Source organism: Mizuhopecten yessoensis, unplaced genomic scaffold (assembly GCF_002113885.1).
Source record: "Mizuhopecten yessoensis strain PY_sf001 unplaced genomic scaffold, ASM211388v2 scaffold9507, whole genome shotgun sequence".
Lineage (NCBI taxonomy): Eukaryota > Metazoa > Mollusca > Bivalvia > Pectinida > Pectinidae > Mizuhopecten > Mizuhopecten yessoensis.
The window spans coordinates 193,824-212,838 of NW_018408082.1; the positions used below are offsets into that span (position 1 = coordinate 193,824).

The window sequence follows — 19,015 nt, forward strand, 5'->3', positions numbered from 1 at the left end:
TAAAAGAATAGGTAACAAGGACCATGTGAACTCTTTCACTTTCAGATATACTGATGATGTGTTGTTTTTAAATAACAATAAATGTGTTGATCATACTGTTTGTAACACTTGAAATAAAGGACACCAAAGACCCTTTTGCATCCACCGCTTGTCTCGATATCAGCAAAAGGGATCGCTTGTCTCGATATCAGCAACAGGGATCGCTTGTCCCGATATCAGCAACAGGGATCGCTTGTCTCGAGATCAGCAACAGGGACCGCTTGTCCCGATATCAGGAACAGGGATCGCGTGTCTCGATATCAGCAACAGGGATCGCTTGGCTCGATATCAGCAACAGGGATCGCTTGTCCCGATATCAGGAACAGGGATCGCGTGCCTCGATATCAGCAACAGGGACCGCTTGTCTCGATATCAGCAACAGGGGCCGCTTGCCTCGATATCAGCAACAGGGATCGCTTGTCTCGATATCAGCAACAGGGACCGCTTGTCCCGATATCAGGAACAGGGATCGCTTGTCTCGATATCAGCAACAGGGATCGCTTGTCTCGATATCAGCAACAGGGACCGCTTGTCTCGATATCAGCAACAGGGATCGCGTGTCTCGATATCAGCAACAGGGATCGCTTGTCTCGATATCAGCAACAGGGACCGCTTGTCTCGATATCAGCAACAGGGATCGCGTGTCTCGATATCAGCAACAGGGATCGCTTGTCTCGATATCAGCAACAGGGATCGCTTGTCCCGATATCAGCAACAGGGATCGCTTGTCTCGATATTAGCAACAAGGATCGTTGTCTCGATATCAGCAACAGGGATCGCTTGCTACGATGCTGTATGGTAATCGTGATTTTCGATATTCCTTTTTATAAACAACATCCCTGCCCCTCAAATTACAGCGTTTATATGTCTCCGTGTTGATTTGATATCAAGGGGGATTGCCCTGAATATCCCTAACTCCGTGACAGACGTCGAATGCTGACAAACGAACATATAGATCAGAGTTTCGATATATGCATATTGATGAAGACTCGTGTTTTCATAACCATGGGGACCAGTACTCCACACATGATAAACAGTGTTACATACTCCTGTGGACCAGTACTCCACACATTATATATAGTGTTACATACCCATGGGGACCAGTACTCCACACATTATATATAGTGTTACATACCCATGGGGACCAGTACTCCACACATTATATACAGTGTTACATACCCATGTGGACCAGTACTCCACACATTATATACAGTGTTACATACCCATGTGGACCAGTACTCCACATATTATATACAGTGTTACATACCCATGTTGACCAGTACTCCGCACATTATATACAGTGTTACATACCCATGTAGACCAGTACTCCACACATTATATACAGTGTTACATACCAATGTAGACCAGTACTCCACACATTATATACAGTGTTACATACACAGGGGTACCCGTACCCCACACATTATATACAGTGTTACATACCCATGTTGACCAGTACTCCGCACATTATACACAGTGTTACATACCCATGTAGACCAGTACTCCCCACATTATATACAGTGTTACATACCCATGTGGACCAGTACTCCACCTATTATATACAGTGTTACATACCCATGTTGACCAGTACTCCGCACATTATACACAGTGTTACATACCCATGTAGACCAGTACTCCCCACATTATATACAGTGTTACATACCCATGTGGACCAGTACTCCACATATTATATACAGCGTTACATACCCATGTTGACCAGTACTCCGCACATTATACACAGTGTTACATACCCATGTAGACCAGTACTCCCCACATTATATACAGTGTTACATACCCATGTGGACCAGTACCCCACATATTATATACAGTGTTACATACCCATGTTGACCAGTACTCCACACATTATATACAGTGTTACTTACACAGGGGTACCTGTACCCCACACATTATATACAGTGTTACATATACAGGTGTACCCGTACCCCACACATTATATACAGTGTTACATACCCAGGGGGACCCGTACCCCACACATTATATACAGTGTTACATATACAGGGGCACCCGTACTCCACACATTATATACAGTGTTACATACCCAGGGGCACCCGTACCCCACACATTATATACAGTGTTACATACCCATGTTGACCAGTACTCCACACATTATATACAGTGTTACTTACACAGGGGTACCTGTACCCCACACATTATATACAGTGTTACATACACATGGGGACCAGTACTCCACAAATTATATACAGTGTTACATACCCAGGGGTACCCGTACTCCACACATTATATACAGTGTTACATACCCAGGGGTACCCGTACCCCGCACATTATATACAGTGTTACATACACATGGGGACCAGTACTCCACACATTATATACAGTGTAACCTACCCATAGGGACCAGTACTTTTCACGTTATATAATATTTTCATACCGATAGGGAGAATCACTGCCAATAAACAGCATACAGGTGTGGACCAGTCCTCCACAATAATATGCAGTGTTACCTACGTTTGGGTACCAATACTCAACCCGTTATGTATAGTGGTCCAGTGTTTTCACTCACAGTAGGTAGAGTCCAGCAGATCCCTAAGCTCTGTGCCATCTAATTTGCTCTGTTTCTTGCCCATTGTGTCTAGACAGGGTCTGCCATTAACACTGTCACATGTACGGGGATAACATTTGCTGTAGTAACCTTCTGCTCATCCTCACACACGTACACCGATTCCAGCAGCCGCCATATTTTAATTCCTTTGATTGTCACATGTCACCATACCAAATCACGTGATTAATTCAAAGCGAAGCTACTATCACAGCCTCTGCAACTAATGGCGGGAAAACTACTGAGCATGTCTCCATCTACCAATATTAACATCCTAACCAATTAGCGCTGATCATTGACAAACCCAATAATTGATTCGTATATGGTTGTGTAGCAGTGAATTGGCGAGCTGCTCTTGTGTATAGTGTGCGGTCTCGAGGGGAGAGTGATAATGACAAGCCACAAAGCTCGGTATTAGCGCCACTGGACATAATGTTTGTTAGGTTTGGTGGTTTTTTTTCATATTTAGACGCTCGACACGTTTTGCAGAATATGTGTGGTGGTGTACTCGGTAACTGCGGTATCATGTCCACACACAGGCTTTATCGATTAGTTAACATCGATGTTTTTCTTCATTAGTGAAGCGTTCCATCGTGTCTCACAGTGCCCAGACATAGAATCTGTTTTATTTATTACGTGTATGCCTGGTTTGGCTGGCATACCGAGGCCATTTTACAGATGATTCCATACATATAACTTCTATATGGGAGTTGTAAATGGTATAAATGTTTAAGATGGCTGTCCGGACGTCACATTGTAGAAAGTTTTTATGGAAGTCTGACGTTTTTTTATAAGATTTGTTTATGAAATAGACTGTACATAACGACCACTTTCCGACAGTCGATCGCTGGGTGTTCGTTATTAGTAACATGGTATCACCTATGTGGGAACTTAAGTCTACATCGACTATGGGATATGTCACGGCGGCGCGGTATCAATTGACATCGCCGGGAAACTTTGATTTCGAGACACCTAAAAGGTGTACGAAACAAGAAAAAGATTTTGAAATTTAGGTTGGTATATGAGTTGACGGGAAAATACAAATCCTTACTGGTTAGTACACGGATATAAATACGATGGGCCCAGAACCTGGGAGATTTTCAGTGCGTTTCTACTGTCTGGTGATTCAAAGACTTATGGTATTATAAAGCAGGACTTTGACAACTATTTCGTTGTGAGAAGGAATGCAGTATTTGAGTGCGTGAAATTCATTCATGGAAACTATGATATGATTGTAAGAACATCGTGACAGCTAGGGCGGTGATAGGTCTGAAAAAAATACCAAAACTTCCAGAAACCAGAAAATGTACAACATGGTCCTAACCTTACAAGCAAGAGAAGGCTATCGGGCAAGCTCGTCAGAGCGAAGAAGTGACAAAAAACCTGCAAGTGTTGGTACGAAATCATTAGATAGGTAAACAACTAAAAACTGGGTTCAGTACATAGCATCTGTAAAAAGAACGCCCATGCTACACCGTACGGTGGCTGATATGTTCCATTTCGTTGTTTCGTCTTTTCACCCCGAAAGGACGACAATTAACAAATCTTAATTCTCGTTGTGTCGAAACAACGATAGGCACGTATCAGCCACCGTAACACCGCATTCATCTAGTAACGAGGGTCCGTGTTATAGATATGGTTACAGAAGGCTAGGGAGAACCATAGTATTGGCTGTAATACGATTGGACATTTCCTAGCGATGTGTTAGCAAACAATGAGACATACACCCCATAGGGCTAGAGTAAACGAGGATGTTGAAGATGGGTTACGTTCAGGTAAATATGACATTGGGGAATATTCGATCAATGCAGATATAAACGAACGTGACACAACAATGTCAACCGATCTTCAGGTGGACGAAAGAACTGTGACGTTCAAGATAGACACGGGAGCAAACCATCTCAAACTTAACGTAGGACTACAGAAAACCCGCTACGTAAGGCTATATAAAGGTACTGGCTGGTCCGTGACGGCAGAGTTTTGACGTTTTAAGAGTGTTTAATGGAGAGATGGTTGGGAAAACGATAACCCAACAGAAAATATGTCATACGAGACCTTTTGAATCCTTTGCAAATAAGTGAAGATTGTTGGATCGATGAACACTTGCTCGAATTTATTCCCTGGTTCAGTGAACTTGGTGATGATTCAAATTAAGCTGAAACATGGACGTAATACACACACACATGTAATAGTACCTTTACAATTGAGTAATAGTTACAGTATGCCAAAAGATAAGTGAAACTGCACCATACAGCTGTTTCGTCCTGGTATGACTCGTCGGTGATGCTCGGGGCAAACAAGTGCTTAATTAGGGAAGTGCGTAAACCCCTTCAGCTTTATGAATTTCAAATGAGAGGTGTACTGGTTAATTCCAAATTAAGAAGGTGTGTATACTATGAACCGTGCCACTACTCAACAAAGACCACTGTGGTTACCAAGGCTACGGCAATCCTCGGGCAACCAAGGCTACGGCAAACCTCGGGCTACCAAGGCTACGGCAAACCTCGGGCTACCAAGGCTACGGCGTAGAATTAAGAAGATGTGTATACTATGAACCGTGCCACTACTCAACAAAGACCACTGTGGTTACCAAGGCTGCGGCAATCCTCGGGCTACCAAGGCTACGGCAAACCTCGGGCTGCCAAGGCTACGACAAACCTCGGTCTACCAAGGCTACGGCAAACCTCGGGCTACCAAGGCTACGGCAAACCCCGGGCTACCAAGGCTACGGCAAACCTCGGGCTACCAAGGCTACGGCGTAGAATTAAGAAGATGTGTATACTATGAACCGTGCCACTACTCAACAAAGACCACTGTGGTTACCAAGGCTACGGCAATCCTCGGGCTACCAAGGCTACGGCAAACCTCGGGCTAGCAAGGCTACGGCAAACCTCGGGCTACCAAGGCTACGGCAAACCCCGGGCTACCAAGGCTACGGCAAACCTCGGGCTACCAAGGCTACGGCGTAGAATTAAGAAGATGTGTATACTATGAACCGTGCCACTACTCAACAAAGACCACTGTGGTTACCAAGGCTACGGCAATCCTCGGGCTACCAAGGCTACGGCAAACCTCGGGCTACCAAGGCTACGGCAAACCTCGGGCTACCAAGGCTATGGCAAACCTCTGGGACTAAGAAATGCACCAGCAGAGTCTACCATCTTGTATCTAGAAAGATGGACGTAAGACATACAGGTGATAACACTTTAAAATGTGTGAATAGGTACAGTGTGTACAGTGTGTCAAAGAATACACTGCATTCCATAGTTCCACTGCCCTATACATGTGCTTCGTCCTTTCACTTGCAATAACCACCTCTACGCTATTAAAAAACTGCCTTACTTACAAAAAGTCATAGGGGAATTAAGAAATACAAAGAACCTCAGCGTAATTTCTCGTGCACAAGCATCTTCCGATTCGTGTATGTGAATATTGGTAGTACATGTACAAAAGTCAAAATGTTAAATACACATATACACGAACTATTAACGATGTCATTCAACGTGAGTTAAACTAGATTAGGCCGTCAACAAACTTGGCGGTGCAAATTGAAAATGTCCTCAAACTATATATGCCAATTCAGGGATCTAGAAAATCCTGATAACAGAGGAATCGTCTTTAATAACAACTTACCTGACACTGTTTGGTCAGTTAGAGCAGCTGGATCAAACGACACACAACTCAAAACCTGTCCCTGGATAATGTCTCTCAGTGATTTCTTTCCGGGGTGTATCTAGATGGCTCGGTGAGGAGGAGAGAACGTTAACCTGTCTTTTTTTAACAACCCCTTAATTTCTTGTGAATGCGGTGTGCCGCCCTGATGAGAGTCTATTATGGCGTATCAATAAGTTCGTGGAGAATGGTACTGCTAGTAGGATGTACTCCATTTATTCCGCGAGGAAAGGGGACTGCGAATGGACTGTTCTTCTGTATGGGAACCATTAGATGTGGAACCAGGGGTGACGCTGGATTAGAGTGAGGAAGGAGGACTGTCGTAGGAGTACACAAACGAATGAGTCTGTACTTCCATCATTTTTTGGAGTTCGGTAATCTCCAGAGTCGAGTACTATAGTTTTTATCTGAATTTTTTTGATGATAGCTGGATGGCCGGCAATGGCAGTCTTGATTTCACCATAATAATACCACTTGATTGATCCCAAAGCCATGTTTCCCTCGTTCTGATGTTAACTTCCTTTTTGCAGCATTACGTCTTATTACTTGGCCGTTTTATTTTATTGTACTTGTGCTACGTGCTTGGTTTGGTTCTCAGTTGCTATGCTGTGGTCGAACTCCTCGTCCTGTTGTCTGCTATGCGGTGGTCGAACTCCTCGTCCTGTTGTCTGCTATGCTGTGGTCGAACTCCTCGTCCTGTTGTCTTATACGGGTCTCTTTGTTACTACAACATAGCACGGTCTTCATTGCAATAATGCTAAGTAACATGGACTGTTACATCCGAGATACACATCTTCCGTGTTCATCTCCGACCGACACCAGGTCAAACTTACAGATAGGACAAGTATTAGGTTACTCATTGTTCTCCTGCTCTTATTCACATGTTGTAGGAACCTCGCTCTGGTGTTTGTCTCTACCTCCTACTTTTGTTGCATGACAATTACCTTTTACCTATAAGTCTGTCATGTCCATCATCCAAAAATGAAAGAGCAGCTGGAAATCCAAATTGAAAACATAACGCAATTCCAGATTTCTTGCTCCAACTGTCAAAACCACACTCAGCGATGTGCATGATAAGTTTGTCGTTGTATTCTGGAGATTGTGGCACTGTTTACTCCAGAAGCGGAATTAATGGAATGTGAATTTTGAAGAATGCAAAACATCTTTTGATCAATATTGAGCATCCTCTACTCCTAAATGTTTCAGTTTCCATACCTCACCAAACTGACGGAGCGCCTACATTTTCTTATCATGAAAGCGTTCTTTTCTCAGAAAGGCACACGGCGATATAAATACGTAGTATAATGTGGTTGTATACTAATCTGGAGCACATTTTGTGACAAAGGTCACAATTAAATATACGGAGGAAGAAATCGTGTGAATTCACGATTAACAAGATTTGTTTTGTTCGATGGCAAGATTTTCCAGTAGACTGTGGACATTCCTATGAAAAACAAACGGTCACTCTACTGGCCGGCTTGTTTTTGTTTTCATATGTTGCTGAATTTATTTAAAAGCTTATCAGAACTGGCGACGGAAACCTTGCCAAGTCCTTCCATTTCACCTTCAGATGTATTGACGATGTTCTGTCTTTAAATCACAAAGAAATGTATTGACTACATCGATCGTATATATCATCCTGAACTTGAAATCCATGACACTACAGACTCTTCTACCTCAGCCGCTTTCCTCGACATTTACTTACAACATGACCAACCGGGATAGCATACTACTAAGTTGTATGATAAGCGCGACGATGTATATTTTCCGGCTGGGAATTTTATTTCCGAACCTCCGGTGTTTAAATGTCGTAGTTGTTTCGCCATTCAAGTGCTTGGTCCTAATATCATGATTTCCGTGATACTTGTCGACTGCTTACGGACAAACTTGCAACACATAGTTTCCATATATGCAGGTTGATGAAGACACCGATGAAGGGAGGATCAAAGTCATATTTGAAAACGTTAAAAACTAAAAAAGATCTCAAAGTAAATACAGATTACAACTTTTTACTCATCGTATACGTCGTTAATTGAACATTCAGTTTTCAACGTTGAAAATGGAACAGGGGAGCCGTTGAAACTGACCCTCCCGTTGAAAATGGTCCCCCTATCAGATTCATAGTAATATTAGCTCACCTCGTACAAAAAATAAGTGATCTTATGTCGTACCTTGGCGTCCGTCGTCCGACCAGATCATGTCACTTTGACCTGCTTTCAATGTTTGACCTACACTATCAGAAAGTATCACGAGGTTAAGAAATAAACGCGAAATATATGCTGTTTTACATAATTAGGTTAAATTTGACTTACTTTTTTAAGATTTGACCTGCATTATTAGAGATTGTCATCGGGTTCAGATATGAACCTATAACTATTAATTACCATGTAATGCCCCTTTGACATACTTTTAAAGAATTAACCTACATTATAAAAAATTGTCCTGGGTTCAGAAATTAACATCAAACTGCTGTTTGATCAAATTAGGTCACTGTGACCAAGTTTTTTAAATTTTGACATGCATTATTAAAAAATTGTGTAATAAATTTCTGGGAACCATTTCAATTTTAGATCCAGGACCGTTTTTGACGGTTGAGTATTTAAAAACAGCATAATGGTCTTGGGCCCATTCTTAACTTTGAATATGGAACCGGGGACAGGTTTGCACAAATGAACGTGGAAATGTATCATAATGTTTTAGGGCCCTATTTCAAAGTAGAAAATTAATCCGGGCTGGGTATTTTTTTACTTTTTGTTTGTTTGTTTTGTTTTATATAGGTAACATTATATTCTGGGGCTCATCTTCAACGTTGAATATGGACCCAGGACCATTTTTTGACAATTGAATGTGGACAGGTGTCATAATTTTGTCTGAGGTCCATAGGTAGCAGTGTACAGTAGCGTACGATGGCCATGGGTGATATTTCTATAAAAGGAATAACCCCTGTAATATAACATGTATCAAAATTTAAAAATAAAATCAGCACTAAAATTGGCATATACATGAGGAAGTGGACTATGTGGGCTTCATAATTTAAAAAAAGTTTTGGGCATTTACAAATCTGTGTCTACACAACAAGAGCACGGACTTCTGGTTAATCTTTCTGTGTCGACCTGTGTGATGGGAGTTTCCGGGACGGATGGCACATTGATGTGGTTGGTTCCATTGCCGGATGGTTTTAATATCCCGAAATACCCATACTTCAACTGTTTTATTATACCGATACAAACACTCCCTTACAATATTCTAAATATTATTAGACAACAAATTTTCAACAGTTGGGACACTTTATTAACAAAACTAAAATTTTCTTGAGAATCAACATCAGAAAAAAGTAGTAATTGCAATAACATGAAATGAAGGATATCACATGTATACCAAACCGCATAGTCACCATAGATTTTTTGGCATATTTTTTCCCATCCTGCTTTCGAAGCTCGGCATAAAAACGCCTCAGCGTCGCATCGCAATTCTCCACTGTGCCCGTTTCCATGTCCGCGATATCCAAAATCTTTTCAGTGAGGTAGCTAGAGAGCAATGTAACGGATGCCTGTACTGGTTTTTTTGTGTTCCAACTGTCTTTTGCCTCCAATATGTCCGACAACTCGCTCTGCGAGGTGAAGGTCGGTCCAGAAAGTACCGGCTCTGCTGGCCGGAAATTGCCGAGGTAATTCGATTGCGCTGATTGGTCAATATTCGGTCAGGCTCCGCCCACGACGTCACTCAATTTCCCGCATTTTCCGAGGGAAATAGTTTCAAAACTATCGCACCCCTCCAGACGAACTATTTCCCTGGCATGCAGTTAGAGGGCAAATAGCTTGTTTATGTGGTTACTTTTGTATAGTATAAAATAAGTAGAGGTATAATAAATACTTTTATCGCGTTAAACAATCAAATATATTTTAACGCGATAAAATGCTTCCCAAGTGTAACGCGTTAAATGTTGTACTTATTTTTTTAACGCGTTAAAGTGTCATAAATGAATGGACCAATCAAATGTGCAATTACATATAGTACTTAATCATTGCTGACGACGCCAGGGCCTGTGGGTTTTTTCCAGGAATTCCTATCAACAGTGGATTACTGTTATCGTGTTGGCATTGATGGGGATGCTGGCACAAGGGACACACTTATTTTTTATAGAATATTGTACTAGGCCTAATAATCTTATCGTGGATGAAGGATTATTTTGGCAACGAACCATAACCATAATCATTACTTAGGCCTAACGTTTATGCAGGCAAACTCGTCACATTAGTAAAGGTTTCAGTTAATAATTTGTCTAAATATACATCTATCAAAATCCCGATGAACACCAGTCAGTACTGAGAACATTTGACTGAAATGCCTATAAATAAACATTGTTGTAAACACGCCTTTTTCAAACATTTCACTTATATTTGCAAGTAATGTAAGTGTTTAAATGTAACATATTGTATGATACGAACAGCTCCAAAATGTGTGTGACAATGATTAACATTCAAATTAATGGGTTTTCTTAGAACTTTGTGATGGTTCTTTTTCGATAGCTTGAAGAAAGGCTGATGAATGCTGACTGTTCGAGTAAGATGGCTTAGAGCGGCTGAGATGAGGTCAATTTACATGCATCGCAATGAAGATTCAGTCCTAACCAAATATAAACTTCCAAATCGGTGCCCAAAATTATACTTTTCATCGGGTCCGGATAAGACGATGGTTTATAAGCAGATGACATTGCATAGTTAATATTTTATGAAACTAGTTTGTTAACTAAAAAACGGCTAACTTTTTGTTAACAAATAGCAGTAAATTGAAGACAATGAAACGTCATGAGGTTGAAGCTCACGGTCACTAGATACAAATGAAACATGGCAAGAATCTGAATTTGCGAATTTCCATAAAAAAGGAACACTTTTTGTATAAACATATATATTAGAAAGCTATAGGAAGTAATGCGGCAAGGAATATTTCCGCGAAGTTTCTATGTCACAGGGTCAAAGGTCAAGGTAGTTGACACTTGGGGAGACTGAAATTGCAAAGTTCCTAAAAAAACAATACACTTTTTATATACATATACATCGACACTTTGGAAGACTAAAAATGCAAATTTTCCTAAAAATGGTACACTTTCTGTAAATACGAAAAAAAATTTGGCAAAGTTTCGAGGTCATAGGGGTTAAAGTTAAATGTCACTGACACTTCAGAAGACAAAAAATGCCCAATTTCCCATTAACGGTACACCTTTTGTATACACTTCTATATTTGCAAAGTTGTAAGGTCACGTGGTTTAAGTCAGAGACACATCAGGCGACTGAACATGCTCATTTTCTCCATAAAGACGTAGACTGTCTTCTTGTCGCGATTCAGGTATGGTACACATAATAACTCCGACAGCTCTCAGCCGCTGGTTTACGTAAGAGGTGGTGGGTGCCGGAATTGACCAATCAAACCAGGGTTCTAACTGTTTAATCATTTATGCACCCTCCACAAAATGGGCAGTGGTAGAAGGTGTTAACCCTATATCTGTTACCTTGGGTACACTTTGCGTTTAGCTCCATGTATCATGGTTATCAAACTTCATGTGTATTCACCTTGAGAGTACTAGGTTGAGGCTATCCAAAATGGAACACTTTTTGAAGAAAAATATTAAAATTTCAAATTAAGTTTCTGAAAGGCTGATTTTTTGACTGTAATGAAACAATACATGCCTTAAGCCTTCATCTTATGTATTTCTCGGGTATCAACAGCATGAGTGTCTATTTATAGAGCTTATTAAAAAGTGCGTCATGTTCACTTGTTTGCTGGTCGAGTACCCAAAATGGAACACTTCATAATATGATATTAGCAAATCAGTTTATGAAAATGACTTGACAGCATCTTAATAATTTTCTTCATTAAACAAACTTTTGTAATTTCTGGCAAATTTTACTCATTTATTCCCTCAAAATTCATTTGATCATATAGTTTTCAATGTTAAGAAATATGATCGAAAATTTATGTTTTCGCATCGTACTGTTTCCCTGGATTAGAAGGTGACCTTCTTTCATCGCAAGGGTGTATGGTGAGGGTACCCAAAATGGAACTGTACCCAAAATGGAATACTTTGATAAAAATGACACAGCAATTGTTATTTTGCAATAAAAAATAATGATATGTATTCTAAATCAAAATTTATTAGTTTTATACATTTTGAACAAATAGCATCTGCCTACTTCTTAAACATATTGCTCATAAACTCAATTGAAATAATTAAAAAAAAAATGAAATAAAAAAAATTCCAAGGAAACTGTACGATCCGAAAGCCGCCCCTCTACAACTATAAGTTACATTTTGGTTTCACAATGCTGAAATGCAAGGACGCATCTGATTGGTTGTCGAGTTTAACGTGTTAGCATTTAACGCGATAAATTATTTTTTGACGCAATACACATGTATTTAAGGATGTACACCTCTGAGAAGTCAAAAAATTCCTATATTAAACTTTTTTTCTAATGTTGATTTTTGGAAAAAGGAAATAATGGCATAGTAGAAAATGCAAAAACAAATATATGTCCGTGTGTTCGTTTTTGTGCTATGATCGGTCAAAGATACCAATTTAACACAATAGGTGATTTTAGGTGAATTTTCGGGTTTTGACCATTTGCAGAACAAATTCATACAATTTCTTCCAAGTGTGTTATCAGATATGTATGAATGTTTGTAGAATTGATAAAAATATTGTTTTCTTTTAAATTATGGAAGTAAAATTTCTTAATCTTATTCATTTAACTCAGAAATGCGATTTTAGTTACCCCTACCCCTTATTTTTTGCAGATTAAACGCTTGATATAAAAAATTCCTGTATTAAGCTTTTTTTAGTATTCAATGAATCAAAAAGAAAATGTGTTTCTCTTTCTAAAACAGCCACAAAAATGGGTTTGTGTTATTTTTCACCTTTTTCGGGGTCAAAAATCAAAAGTGCTTCAGTTACCCTAATATGTAAAAAAAAAAAAAAAAAAAATATATAACTTTCCACTTTTTGCATATAATTTTAATCATATTGAACATTATAAAGTTGTACAGCAAAATTGAACCTGCTACATTTAAAAATGGTGACACAATAACAAATTAAGTGATCAATCTAGTGTCAAAAAAGGTGAAATTTTGCCCTTTGTGAAGCGCAAGAGATTCACATAAATACACTTTTTCAAAATGGCCGCCAAATTGGTCATTTTTTTCAAATTCTTGTAAAAAATGTTCTACAAACAACAGACATCTAGGTTTTTCAGATGTGTGTTTGCTATTAAACCTATCATAATTTGTTAAATATTACAAAAACCCGTTACACCAGATCAAAACGAGACTTGAACGTGACTGAAACCTCAGAAGAGTACATCCTTAACGCGTTAAATGCTAACGCGTTAGGGCTTAACGCGATAAAAGTGTATATGTCCGTCTGTATGTTCGGTATGTCCGTCTGTATGTTCGGTTTATGACCGAAATATGGTTTTATTTGATACTAGCGCTCGTACTAAATACATGTACGGGCACTGAGTATCTAATGAAATCATGGTTCTCATAAGCATGTACACGTATGTCGATATTTGATTTTATTAAATATTATATTTCCGCTCGACATATCGTCGGCGGTCATATAATGTGTAGGCCGAAACTATGATTTTATTCATACTGATCCGCCGATGACCGAACATACAGACGGACAAATAGTATCCGTTCGGACATCAATTAATTGTTCATATAAACGGGCAAAAAGTATCTAATGAAATCAAGTTACTTTAATAACGTTCCTTTTATGGCCGAAATAAATTCTCGTATTTTGTACGAGCGCTAGTATCAAGGACTTAGATAATCTAATTCCGTGCGAGTATTAAATGAAACCAAATTTTCGGCCATAAATGGAAACCATATTTGAATTACATAACAGTATCACATGTCCTGTCATATTTATCACCATATTGCGTGAGTGATCAAATACATTTGATTGGTTACCTGGACTCTGGAGTCGAGGTGGTGATGAGGTGATCAAAAGTTAATTATGAGCTACTCAGCTATAACAACAGTCTGGTGGGCGAACATCATTCTTTGTGTAAGGCAATAAAAACAAAACAACAACACCAGTACGTAATTAAATAAATCCTTTGATATATTTCAACCAAATACCGGCGCTACACCTTCATTCTACGAGTTGTGTCCCCTAGAATTTGTAAAATAAACGTGGATTGGTCAGTTCGCTGGTCATTACCCAATCACGTACTGTGTAACATCTTACAGTGTAATCCAGTCGCCAACATGGACGAAATGGCGAAGTCTATGATGTTGACACTTGTGTTTATTTTAACCCTGTTTGTCCTGCCATCCCAAGGGAGGATTTTCTCTCTGGATTTAAAGGTGAAGACTTATCGTTATTTCCTTGGATATGGATCTATATTTCTTGTGAATGATATACAACTCTTGTTTCTGGGAAAAAAGTAATTCGTACAAAACGTCACCAGTGGTAAAACTCAGATACATAGCCTACGTTACAAGATACAAGAATATTCATTTATTGTCGCATACCAGAAGCATACAAACATTAGTTTAGTAGAGCTTTTTTGCGGCAAATAAGGGTTAAGTAATAAACAAAACTGAAAAAATGCATGCAAATAAACATAGGCCTACAATGCAAGGATAAATACAGATGAATCAAAATAAAGTACACTAACTACAGTATAGTTATATATGATCACTGATCAGTTGGTGTTCAATATAGCAATATATATACAGGCTAAGATCACCTAAAGATTAATTGATCAATGTGAAGAGTGTTTAATAGGACTGGTGGTTGGGCCAATCCTTACCTACCTACATGTAGCCCTATAACACCAAGCAAATTACCTGGTAGATTATTTGGATTGACTAATCACACCACTTAAACTTAGGAAAATATCACTGGATTTCTATACTATTATAACAGCATAAGGGGATTTAATTGTGAAAAAATACACAAGCATGTCTTTCAAATGGACATTAAGTGATGAGAGAACTTTTAAAAATAAAAAATAAATAAAAAAACATTCACTGACAAATACAGGAGTTTACAATGGAATGTTGCAGGACAGGAAGTTGGGGCAGTCCCCACCTACCTTGCCTATTGACCTGATACAATCCATGACAATTAACTGAACAAAGAAGATATCACAGGGTTGTTAACAATTTTTGCATACAAAACCGAAATTACAACACTTACTTAAACCGGTTAGAAGACCGGTTAGAAGACCGGTTAAAAGATACAAACACTAGTTGGTTAATAACAACAGAAAAATTAAAATGGAATCGGGAACATATAGAGCACTTGCAGAGTTCACCATTCCAGGTGCACAATAGTTTACAAACATCTCTGTAGTTTTCTGCTTGACATATATCTCATTAGGTATATATACTGTTCCACACCTGGGCATGCAGCTTCAAAGCGGAAAAAAGTGGTGGTGTTTAACCTATGTATCTAGGGCAGTAATAAGTAGCCCACATACATTATATGTTCTGATAGGTCATAAGTACTTATTTTTTATGATGATCCAAATGGGACACATACACTTAAAATATTCTATTTCAACAACCAGTCCAGTACGGATAGGTTGATACCGCTATATTATATTAGGTCTTTACAGCTATATTAGGTTGATACAGCTATATATATACATGTAGCTCAATTGGCAGATTATTAAAACTGGACTTGTGCAATTAAAACTTCACAACAAATTACATAACACTCAAAAAGATAAATCCTGTTATTTATGTTTTAGCTATGATAAACTGTAAATGCAGCCTAGCTTGGTACTATATGATGTGCATGTTTTTACAGACAGGAGCGGCGAGAGGTAATATATGATCAATTTGTGTGTTTTTACAGACAGAGGAGCGGCGAGAGGTACCCCTAAGTACATTTGGCTTCCTGAAGAAGGGGACACTGGCGGTGAACATGACCGTATTTGCTGTCACCAGCCCAGAACAGTTTAATTACAAAGATGCAATGGTAACCTTGACTTGATATTAATTATTTGTCAGTAATATCACAAAAGGCCATCATTATTCCCGTTATCTTAATTAAATATGGAAGTCGTACATTCTGACATTTGTCATAATAATTATAAAGGCACTTTTAATTTAGATGACATTATAATATTGTATAAGTCAAGAACATAGCATTGGTTACCATTATGGCTACATTTTCATTGTTTGGTGAAAATTCAGAAACTGAACAAAAACATGTAGAATATGTTAAACCTAATTTATAATAAATCAAATGTACAAGTTGGCAACAATCAAATCACAATTGATTCGGATACGCTATAGTCTATAAGTACATTTAGTTGTTAAACATTACGAAATGACAATCAAATCAACAAATTGATGTGTCAATAATGCCATTTGCCCGACTAGGTGTACATGCAGAAGGAAACACTGGTTATATTTATGTATCTTGTGACTTTTACACTTGATTGAATGTAAGAAATGATCTGATATTCTTCCAGACTTGTCATATGCAATAGTGATTTAAAACATTATCATGATCAGTTATTCGTAGGTTTGAATAATTGGAAGTTTAGATATTTTGTGATCAGTTATGAGATGGAGACAGTCTACTGTACATATGTGCATGTATGATATTAGAAAGTTCAGAAAAAAATTGAACAAATGAATCTTATTTTAGGTTCCATTTTGGTTTAAATTTTTTCAGTTTGGGTTTACACTTGACAAGAGTGGCAGCAAAGGAATATCAAGCTATATGGTATGTATATTGCTAATATGGTCTACACAAGCCTTTAGCTTTGAGACTTATTCCCTTGTAACATGGAAATGGTAGAGATCCCCACCAGGTTTGATCACTTGGTCCAGCGCCCCCTGGAACTTAAGATCCCAATCCCATTTCCAGATATACAATTGCTTCCCATGAAAAGACAAATACAGTCATGCTTTCAGAACTGACTCTGGGGTCTGGCACCACCACCAGAACTGACTCTGGGGTCTGGCACCACCACCAGAACTGACTCTGGGGTCTGGCACCACCACCAGAACTGACTCTGGGGTCTGGCACCACCACCAGAACTGACTCTGGGGTCNGCACCACCACCAGAACTGACTCTTGGGTCTGGCACCACCACCAGAACTGACTCTGGGGTCTGGTACCACCACCACCAGAACTGACTCTGGGGTCTAGCACCACCACCAGAACTGACTCTGGGGTCTGGCACCACCACCAGAACTGACTCTGGGGTCTGGTACCACCACCACCAGAACTGACTCTGGGGTCTGGCACCACCACCAGAACTGACTCTGGGGTCTGGCACCACCACCAAGAACTTAGTGGCTTGGTAACAATATGGAAAGAGTTCTGATCTAGATCCCCACCCTATAACCATATATACAAGTGCTGGGCATGAAAAGACAAAAACTGATATGCTGCCAGGATTGAACTTGGGTCTGCCCCCGCCCATATAGACCTTGTCAACCATGTAAACGATTGAAATACCCTCTATGTAACTCATAAAATAGGTTCAATCACAACAGGCGAAGGAGCAATAACTTATTCTTGTAGTTTATTAGAAGTGTTGACCGGTTTCGCCCCTACAGTGGGCTTCTTCAGGACAAATTTATAGGACATTTCTTTCCCTGAAGTACTAAAATTGTGGGCACATACAGTTGATCTACATATATATATATATAGTGACATCATTAACAATGGCAGAGATTGTGACGTCATAAACAATAGGTAGTATTGTGACATCATCAATAGTTAGTACAAGATAGATAACTCTGTTAAGCCCATATCAATACATATCTAAAAGGACATCAATAAAAATGTTGTCTAGCGGGACATAATAGTTAGAGAATGTAAACTCTTTACATACTGAATAGTCCATTGGTAGGTTGTCGTGCAGAGTTTCATCCAGCTGGTAGATATACTGGTCTTATAATAACGGATTTTGATAATCATTGTAAAGCTAGGTTGAGGTCATCTTGAATGATGGAAATAACCTACTAATATAGACTGAACATTATAAAGAGATAATAAAAGTTTTTGAGTCCAACGCCTAGATGAAGGAAAGGTACTCTCTTAGAGTGGCCATATGGTCACCATTTCCCTATGACATGGATCCCTGTCATACTGGGATGGCTCCTGAAAGTGTTGTTCAGAGGGAACTATATATATATGTAACTGTACCAATAAACATGTGCTTCTCAGACTAGCCCAATGGGTTCAATCTTAACTCTTGAGCATAGTCACTGAGTCATGACTTCAAAAATGGTTGATCACAAGATCCTCATCCAGTAGCCATATATAAATTGCTAGGCATGAAAAGGCTGATTCATAGATGTTACCAGGATTAGTCTTGGGGCTTTTGCCAACCCCTGGAAACTTATAATTAGTCCATGGAAATGGTTGAGAATTCCATGGCCACCAGCTGTATTGATATAATTGTCAGGCATGAAAAAACAAACCCAGTATTTACCTAGACGTTCTGCCCTGCCCTTAGGATTTTAGTCCCTAGTTCCTAAAATGGAAACTTGTAATCCCCACCCTTTGCTATATATTATGATATAACTTATAGCTGAGTATGAAGACTTTGATACTCATTCTACCCTATTATGATATAACTTATTGCTGAGTATGAAGACTTTGATACTCATTCTACCCTATTATGATATAACTTATTGCTGAGTATGAAGACTTGGATACTCATTCTACCCTATTATGATATAACTTAT

The 19,015-nt window shown here is 39.1% G+C and overlaps 2 protein-coding genes across 2 annotated transcripts in view; one reads left to right on the plus strand and one right to left on the minus strand.

Annotated features, from left to right (window-relative positions):
• Positions 1-2,756, minus strand: part of LOC110458255 (calcium-binding protein NCS-1-like) — a 54,100-nt gene extending 51,344 nt beyond the window's left edge. Inside the window, exon 1 of the mRNA XM_021509869.1 lies at positions 2,582-2,756. Coding sequence (XP_021365544.1) covers positions 2,582-2,645 — 64 coding nt within the window. The 5' untranslated portion in view covers positions 2,646-2,756. The remainder of the gene's footprint in view (positions 1-2,581) is intronic.
• An 11,795-nt stretch (positions 2,757-14,551) lies between these two features.
• LOC110458254 (protein GPR107-like) overlaps positions 14,552-19,015 on the plus strand; it is a 28,838-nt gene continuing 24,374 nt past the window's right edge. The window contains exons 1-3 of the mRNA XM_021509868.1: positions 14,552-14,656; positions 16,158-16,280; positions 16,986-17,036. Of these exons, the coding sequence (XP_021365543.1) occupies positions 14,558-14,656; positions 16,158-16,280; positions 16,986-17,036 (273 nt within the window). The 5' untranslated portion in view covers positions 14,552-14,557. The remainder of the gene's footprint in view (positions 14,657-16,157; positions 16,281-16,985; positions 17,037-19,015) is intronic.